We start from the raw sequence: 8866 nt of genomic DNA on the forward strand, positions 1-8866 counted from the left end.
CCTGATGTAAACTGCCAGTCTGTACTGTCTTGCCACTCCTCCCAAAAAGCTTTTCTATAATGCTGATTTCTACCAAATTCTTCATTTTGGAATAGAAATGTAAGTCTGAAATTGCCCATTCTCTAGCAGACTTCCTTACTGAAAGGTGTCTAGTCAGTGCACTGATTTAGCTGAGACAAATGGATTTTTTCTTTTTTTCTTTCTTTCTTTCTTTTTTTTTTTTTTTTTTTTTTTTTTTTTTTCACTTCTGAATGGCCAGATTTCTCCCTGGCCTTATACATATGATTGCTATGAGAAGTATAAAATATAAACCGTTTGTTGTTTGGTTTTGACCAAGATTAAAGTTAAATATTAGGTGATTCTTGTTACTTTTTATGACAGAACCTTTTATATGCGTTCCTGTCAGTAATATGAACAATACGCAATGAAGGTAAAAAGTCACAGGAAGTAAATACAAGAGAATGATCTTTCCAAAAAGCACATCAACAAATAATTCAGAAATGACTACAAAATCATTACCTCTGCTCTCTGTGTTCTGGGAAAGGCAGTTGACTTTTCTATGGCATAAACATCCACCAGGTAAAGACATGCTCCTTGCTCCCGGTCCAGGATGGCTGCAGTCTGAATTACGCCAGTTTGCCGTCCAATAGTAAAGAGACGCCCAACTGTTTTTTCTTCACAACGAACTGAGACAATGTAATACTCCACGGGGGCTTCAGATCCTCTAGGGCTAGCTGCTTCTATTGATATTACATTGGTACCAATGGGTTCACCTTCCTTCAAAATAGTTATATATTTGGGTTGAGTAAAAACAGGTCCATCGAGGCCCTGAAGAATGATGGTCAACTCAGTGGTAGATTTCCTCCTCTCGGGGCCAAGGTCTGTTGCTGAAACTATGAGGTTATAGATCAGCTGTGAAGGCACCAGCGCTGAGGCCACTCTCAGGTCTCCACTGTAACGATCCACAATGAAGGTGTCTGTGTCCCCATTGATGATCTCATACTCCACTTCTCCATTCGCCCCTTCATCTGGGTCTGCAGCCATTATTGTTGTCAGAACAGAACCAATCACGGCTGCAGGGTCCGCAGCAAGGGCATTTTGTGATATAAACATCGGAACGTTGTCATTGAGGTCCGTGACCAAAATGGTCACGTTTTTCAAAGCGTAGCGTCTAGTTTCTATAGGCACAGCTTGATCGTTGGCTTTGACAGTTAACTCAAAGAGATTAGCAAACTCCCGATCTATTTCAGCATTCGTATATATGGTGCCTTTGACTTCATCTATGCCAAAGTGGTTGCCCCTGGGCATCTGTTGAACGATTGCGTAGGACAGCTGCCCGTTAATGTCTGCATCAGGGTCATGTGCAGTCACTGAAATGACAGACGTTCCAATGGGAATGTTCTCAACAATAGACTTGAAGATATCCCCAGGAGGAAAGCTGGGAGGATTGTCATTAAAGTCCCTCACATGTATGACCACTGACATGGTAGAGGAACGAGGAGGTCTTCCTTGGTCCTTTGCTGTTATGTTTAATTTGTACAGAGACTGGGTTTCAAAGTCCAATTTTTTGGCCAGGAAAATACTCCCAGTGTTTGGGCTAATGCTAAAAGTCCCATGGTTGTTAGTTCCAGTAATACTATAATGTAAATCAGCGTTGTCACCTGAATCTGAATCAGTTGCAGTAACAGAGGACACAAGTTCACCAATTCTCATGTTTTCCAAAACATCAACAAACAGTGTCGATTTGGGGAAAGAAGGGGTATTGTCATTTTCATCTAAAATATCAATATTTAAGGTACAGGTTGAATTGAGGGGGACCGCCCCTGAATCCACCGCTTGTATTACAAGGGAATAGGCAGGTGTTGCTTCATAGTCTAGTTTGCCAATTAGTGTCACCTGACCAGAGGTACTGTCTATAGCGAACTGTCTTTCTTCATTTCCTTTTATCACAGAATAGTGGATAAGCCCATTATTACCTTCATCAACATCTGAGGCAGATACTCTTAAAACCTGTGTCAGGTTGGCTGCCGACTCTGATATTGTAGCTTGGTAAAAGTCTTTTAAAAATTTGGGCGCATTATCATTTATATCCTTCATGTAAACATGTACTGTGGCCTGATCCTTGAGAGGCTGAGGGAGCCCCTGATCCACTGCAATGACCGTAAAGCTAAACACTGCGGTCCCCCTCTGCCTCATAAGAGACTCCCTGTCAAACTGGCGAGTGTTTGTGATTTCCCCACTAATAGCATGCAACTCAAAATCTGGCTGCACCATTTCAAAAGAATACCTCACTTCTCCATTTGGCCCAAAGTCTTTATCTATAGCATTTACTTTGCCCACAAATGACCCAGCTCTCTGCTCCTCTTCAAAATAAAATGTGTAATTGGTACTGTTAAAAAGAGGTCTGTTATCATTTACATCTTCTAAAATTACAGTAACATTCACAGTAGCGCTAAGGGGTTCCACTGCTCTGTCAGAAGCAACAACCAGTAAAACATATCTGTCTTGAAGTTCACGGTCCAGTTCACTTTTTATATACAATTGACCATCTGGGAATATGCCAAAGGCATCCCCAGTATTTCCTTCAGCAATGCTGTATGCAATTTCACCATTTGCTCCCGAATCCTTATCAAAAGCTTGCACTTTAAAGAATCGGGAATTCACAGGTTCTGACTCAGAAAGGGTGACCTCATACGAAAGTTGGTCAAACACTGGTGGGTTGTCATTTACATCATGAACATAAACCGTTAAGACGAAGCTAGAGGAGAGCTGTGGGACACCCATATCGGACGCCAAGATCTCTATTTGGTAGGAACCAGCGTGAACATCCAGGGGCCCTAGCAGACTGATATTACCATTCTTTTCATTGATAGCAAACAGGTTCTTGGGGTTTTGCTTCAGGCTATAGAGTACCATGCCATTGACACCTTCGTCAGGGTCCACAGCTTTGGCCTGGAAAATGCTGTGACCTGCCTGCCAATTCTCCACCACGTTTACACTCTCTACTGCCTGAAGGAAATGGGGAGAGTTGTCATTCAAATCCTTAACTGTTATGTTAACCACAGTGTCTCCAGTCACTGTGCCCCCACTGGCCACTACTTTCAGCTGATAAAAGGATTGTTCTTCTCTGTCAATCACACTTGCCGTGGTAAGGTGCCCCGTGACCTGGTTGATAGCAAACATACCTTTCTGATCCCCAGTAGTAATGAGATAACTGATGTTGGAATTGAGATCCATGGTGGATGCAGACACACTACCCACATGATATCCCAGGGCCACATTCTCAAAGACCACGAAGCTGTAGGCGGCCTGGCTGAACACGGGTGGGTTGTCTTGAGTGTCCAGGACCGTGATGGTCACTATCGCCTGGTTGGGAGACTGTAAATTGCCACCATCGGTAGCCACTATCTGCAACTGGTAAGCTGTCTTCTCTTCTCTGTCTAGGGCCATTCTGGTAGAAATAACCCCGCTCTGAGCATTGACTTGAAACCGAGACCTGTCCCCAGCCGAGATACTGTATCTGACAGTCCCATTGAGACCCAGATCTGGGTCAGTGGCAGATACCGTAGTGATGTAACTTCCCCCAGGCTCATTCTCCTGAATGTGAGCAAAGTACTGGACTGGGTAGAACACAGGACTGTTGTCATTCACGTCCAGGAGACTCACGTTTATGCGAGCCATCGATGACTGGGGAGGGGAGCCCAGATCTGTGGCCAGGACCAGCAGGGAGTAAAAAGCTTGCTCCTCTCTGTCCAAGGAGGCGACAGTACTCAACCTCCCAGACACAGGATCCAGCCGGAAGGATCTCTGGTCAGTCTCCGCCTCCTGCAGGGAGAAGCGCACCGTCCCATTGTCACCCAGGTCTCTGTCAGTGGCCCCGAGCACCAGTAGTTCTGTCCCTGTTGGGGCGTTCTCAACCACAGACACGGCGTAGCCCTCCGGCTGGCTAAAAGCTGGCTTCTCATCATTCACATCCAGGAGCGTTACCACGAGCTGGGCATAGGAAAACTTGGGGTGCACCCCCTGGTCCCGAGCGCTGATATTGAGTACAATCTGGGAAGCGAGCTCACGGTCCAAGCCCCCCGCAGCCCCGGTGGTCACGAGGCCGCTGTGTTCGCTGATGTGGAACCAACCCAGGCCGTTGCCAGAGACGATGCTGTAGCGCAGGTTCGCGTTGAGGCCAGAGTCGCCGTCGGTGGCGGACACGCCGCTCACGTAGCTTCCCGGGGGCGCCTCCTCGCTCAGGTTCACTCGGTACACCTGCTGCGCGAACACCGGAGGGTGGTCGTTGATGTCATTCACAAAAATCACCAGGCTGGCCACCGAGGAGCGCGCCCGGGCCGCCGCGCCAGGGGGCGCCCCGAAGTTATCGGAGACGGAGACCGTGAGGTTGTAGGAAGGGATGCGCTCGCGGTCCAGGGCGCTGGCCACCTTGATGAGGCTCAGGTTTGGCACTTTGCTGCTCTGCACCTCGAAGTGGCGCTGCTCGTTGCCCCCCAGAATCTGCACCGAGATGTTCCCGTTGGCCGCCGGCGAGTCTGCGTCGGTCACGGTGAGCAGGGCCACCACGGTGCCCACCTGGGCGTTCTCGTCCACAGAGGCGTAGCGCGAGGTGGCGGGGAAGTAGCGGAACTTCACCACCGGGTCGTTGTCGTTGACGTCCAGCAGCTGAATGAGCGCCTCGGCACGGCCGGTGAGGGAAGGCACGCCCCGGTCCAGAGCCTGCACCGTAAGCGAGTACTGGCGCCTGGCCTCGAAGTCCAGGGGCTCCCGCACCGTGATGAGCCCGGTCTCGGGGTCCATCTGGAAGGGCGTGCCCTCGTCCTGCAGCCGGTAGCGGATGTCGGCGTTGGTGCCCTCGTCCGCGTCCGCCGCCGCCACCTGGAGGACGCTGGAGCCCACCGCCGCGTCCTCCGGCACCCCCGCCTGGTAGTGCGAGCTGCCGAACACCGGGGGGTTGTCATTGATGTCCTGCACGGTCACGTTCACCTGCAGGTAGCCCCGCCGCTTCGGCTCCCCCTTGTCCTCCACCTCCACCAGCAGCTGGTACTGCGGCGTGACCTCGCGGTCCAGCCCGCCCTTGGACACCAGGTGCAGAAACGCACCCTCGCCGCTCGGGTTCAGGGTGATGTCCAGGCGGAAGCGCCCCGCCTCGTTGCCCTGGACGATGCGGTAAGAGCGGTGGTCCACACCGTTGGAGCCGATGTCCGAGTCGGTGGCCGTATCCAAGATGACCTGGCGTCCGCTGCTGCTGTCCTCCTTGAAAGTGACCACGATGGAGGGATCGGGGAAGACCGGCGCGTTGTCGTTGAGGTCCCGCACCAGCACCCGCACTTCGGTGGGGTAGGTGGGGGAGCTGGAAAGCACCACCAGGTTGATCACGTCGCTGGGCAGGCTCTCGCGGTCGATGGTGGCGGTGGTGTAGACGGCCCCGGTGCTACTGTTTATGGCAAACAGGGCGTGGCTTTCGCTGAGCCGGTAGGTGAAGCCGGGGCGCGTCTGGATGGTGCCCACCAGCGTGCCGGGCGGCTGCTCCTCCAGCACCTGGAACACCTGGCGCTGCTCGGCCCCGCGGACCCGGGCCGGCCCGGGCAGCTGTGAGAGCAGCCACAGGACTCGGAGGAGCTGGAAGACCGGCCGAGTGGGCAGCTGGAGCCCAGGGCGCCCGGGCGCCCCGTCCGCCGCCAGGCGCATGGTCCCGGCTCCCTGGAACGGTGTGATGAGGAGAAGGAGAGTGATGCAGAAGAGTAGCAGCAGCGGTTGGGAAGCCCCGCACAGGGCGCGGCGATGCCTCGAGGGCTCCGCTATTTCAAAGAACCTCCGGCCCCGCGGAGGCAGCTCGCTTCAGAGAAAGGCTCCAGGTAGCCGCCTGGGCGTGCAGGACGAGACTGATGCCCCGACGGAAAGCGCCAAGGCATTCCGCGGGACACTCCTTCCTCTGCGTTGACGAATCCCCCAGAAAAGTTTCGCGAACCTCCTACATTGTCCCCCTCCGCTTTTGTGGGGGTTTTGGGTTTTCTTTCTTTTTTTCCTTTTTTTTTCCTTTTTTTTTTTTTTTTTTTGGAATGCAGAGAGTCTGAGCGTTTTCGCCCGGGCAGAGGTTGCCTGTATTCAAGGTATATGAGGAATCATTGCAAACAATGGTTCTTCAGAAACTTTAGAACTTACCCAGGGCGAAGGGACTGGAGAGGGAAGCACAAGCGCCGGCGGAGCTGCGTGGCAAGAACGGCTGCGCCCGGGGGGGAGGGAGCGGCGGGGAACCCGGGAGATGGTCGAATCCCTCTCCCCAAAGCTGGAGGCGAGGGACTGCCTCGAGGGCCCCCGTCACTCCTCGGGATCAGGGCTGCGGAAGGGGCCGCCGAGGCCCGGGCGCCCGCGTCTGCGCGCTGGCAGCTGGCGACCGCGTTCCAAGCGCTGGCGCCGGCGCTCGGGCTCGGGCTCGGGCTCGGGTACCCGGGGGCGCTCAGCTGCGCCCCTGCTCCTGCCGCCGCCGCCGCCGCCCCTGCTGCGGCTTCGAGCCGGGGGCCGCGCGCCCGCAGCATCCAGGGCTCCTCAGCATCTCCCCCCTTCTTTCCTTTTCTCTTGTCTTCTCTTTTCTTTCTTTTCTTTTCTTTTCTCTCTCTTTTTCACCTCTGCCGACTCATTATTTGTACATCCAAGCGGAGTGCAGGTCCGTCCCCCTTTCTCCTCGGCCTGGCGGGGGTCGGGCAGGAGCAGCGCGCGGTCCCCGAGCGCCCCCCCGTCACCATGCCCGGGGGGTGGCGGCGCGGCGGCCGCGGTCGGCAGCGCCCTCCCGTGCGCCTCGCCCCTGCCCCCGTTATCCCGGCTCTTATTGTCCCGTGTCAGTTTCACTTTGTAATCCACAAGGCTCTCTGCTCGGGGCGGGGAGCGGGGAGCGGGGTGCGGGGGGCGCGCGGCCGGTCCCTCCGTGTCCTTCACCGGCGGCGGCGGCGGCGGCTGCGGCGGGGAGGTCGGCGCTGGGTCGCGGCGGCGCCCGCGGCAGCTCGGGGCGGGCGCCCGGGCCGGGATGGAGCAGCCGGAGCTCGGCGCGCAGCTCTGCGCCTCCCGGGCTGGTCCCCGGCGCTCCCCGCCTCTTCCCCGCTGCGCGCACGCACACGCGCACGCACACACACACTCACACACACACGCGCGCACACGCAGCGACCGTCGCTGCAACACCCCCGGGGGCGGGGGGTGGCGAGCTGGAGCAGGGCTCCGAAACTTTGCCCGCCGCGCGGCGATCCCGCGCCCGACTCGGCGCGCACGCCCCTCGGGCTCCGGGGCTGTCACCTCCCGCCCCTCCCTCGCCCCCGCCCCCGCCCCCTTGGGCCGCCGCCCGGGGCCGCCCCGCCCGGCGCTCCCACCGCGAGCGCTCCCCGGCGTGGGGGGGCCCCGCCCGGCTTCCCCGGGTGCGAGCCTCTCCCGCCTCTGCGAGGACCCCGGGCGGTCGGGGGTGGGAGCCCCGCGAGTCGGGGCGCTGGGAAGGGGGATGCTTTTTTTTTTTTTTTTTCCTTTTTGTTTTGTTTTTCCTTCTCCCCCCCCCCCCCGCACCCACCCCCTTTCTTTTTGGTCAAATCTTGGCCGGCGTCAGAGAAATAACAGCAAAAAAGCTGCCGCAGGATAGATGGGGGTGGGGTCGGGCTTGCAGATAAATAACTTGAGTGGCGGGGTCTCAGGCAGGCCCGTTAGGTTGTCCTGCTCGTAATAACTCCGGGGGAAGGGGGTCGAGAGAAATAAAAGAGAGGCGGGGGGCGAGGGTCTGCCGGAGCGCGGAGGAAGGATTAAGCAAAGCCTGTCTGGGAATGCGCGGCGCACAGTTGCTTTAACCATTTCCTGCCTCCTCTCCTGCGAGGCGAGGGGAGGGAGCTGCTGCACGAGGAGGCCACCCCACAGACCCCAAGCCCAGTCGTCCCGGTTCCTCTGTCTGCAGAACTGGTTCCCCGAAGCCCGGGGCGAGCCGGCCTCTCAAGCTGCACCCGCTCCCCCCACCCCCCCTACTTTCCAGGTGACCAGGGGACACTGAGGCCTCCATACCAATGGCCCTCTGGACTTCCTATAGGAAAAGCCAGGGGAACTCAGTGTTTGTTTTGTTTCCCTTCCCAAATGGATCCCAGGTGCCAGTAGCTAAGCCTTACAGTCTCAACAATCACAGGGATGGCCCTTTGGAAACACGGAGATCTTTTTCCTGTTGCAGAGTTTGGAATTTTGATCCCTGTTGGAGTATTTCCCCCTTGACATTTTGTAGCCAAAGGAATCCTGATGAAGTTCTGTTTCCTTTTGTTGTGATTGTTTGTTATTATTATTATTATTATTATTATTATTATTATTAATTATTATTTTGCTCTGGGGAAAGGATAGATATGAGAAAAATAGAAATAAATAAAATGAAACTAGATTTTTTTTTTAAAATGCCCACGTGCCACGTTACTGAACCCAGGTTAATTCCTCTGCTATTGACCGTTGCTAAGTTTTGTGGTTGGCATGCGTTGGTTCACTAAAGAAAAAAAAAAAGTGACGGGAATCAGGTGGGTATTCTTTCCCCTTTAAGGGAAATCATTTAGAAAATACGAATTTAAGCCAAGGAATGCAAATTTAGGGCATATGTCATACATTTCTGCCACGGTGACCCCACCAAATTTAAAACTTTTTCTGAGCCTTGGTATGATCCAGCCATGAGTAAATACTGCCCTCTGCCGCTCTCTGTCAGCCGTGCATCTTTAGTCTCCTGCTTTCTTGTTTAAAATTAAATGCAGAAACTAGAAAGATCTGGTTACAAGGCTAATTCCTCCTTCTTGCCTAGGGACAGTGGCAAAGAAAAAAAAAAGATCTTTAGGAATCTCCTAGTGCCTTTCCTTATTCGAGCTAA

General features: G+C 54.6%; 1 protein-coding gene across 1 annotated transcript in view; it reads right to left on the reverse strand.

Annotated features, from left to right (window-relative positions):
• Positions 1–6460, reverse strand: part of FAT4 (FAT atypical cadherin 4) — a 176459-nt gene extending 169999 nt beyond the window's left edge. Inside the window, exon 1 of the mRNA XM_025420557.3 lies at positions 520–6460. Coding sequence (XP_025276342.3) covers positions 520–5694 — 5175 coding nt within the window. The 5' untranslated portion in view covers positions 5695–6460. The remainder of the gene's footprint in view (positions 1–519) is intronic.
• Positions 6461–8866: the final 2406 nt, after the last annotated feature.

Source organism: Canis lupus, chromosome 19 (assembly GCF_003254725.2).
Source record: "Canis lupus dingo isolate Sandy chromosome 19, ASM325472v2, whole genome shotgun sequence".
Lineage (NCBI taxonomy): Eukaryota > Metazoa > Chordata > Mammalia > Carnivora > Canidae > Canis > Canis lupus.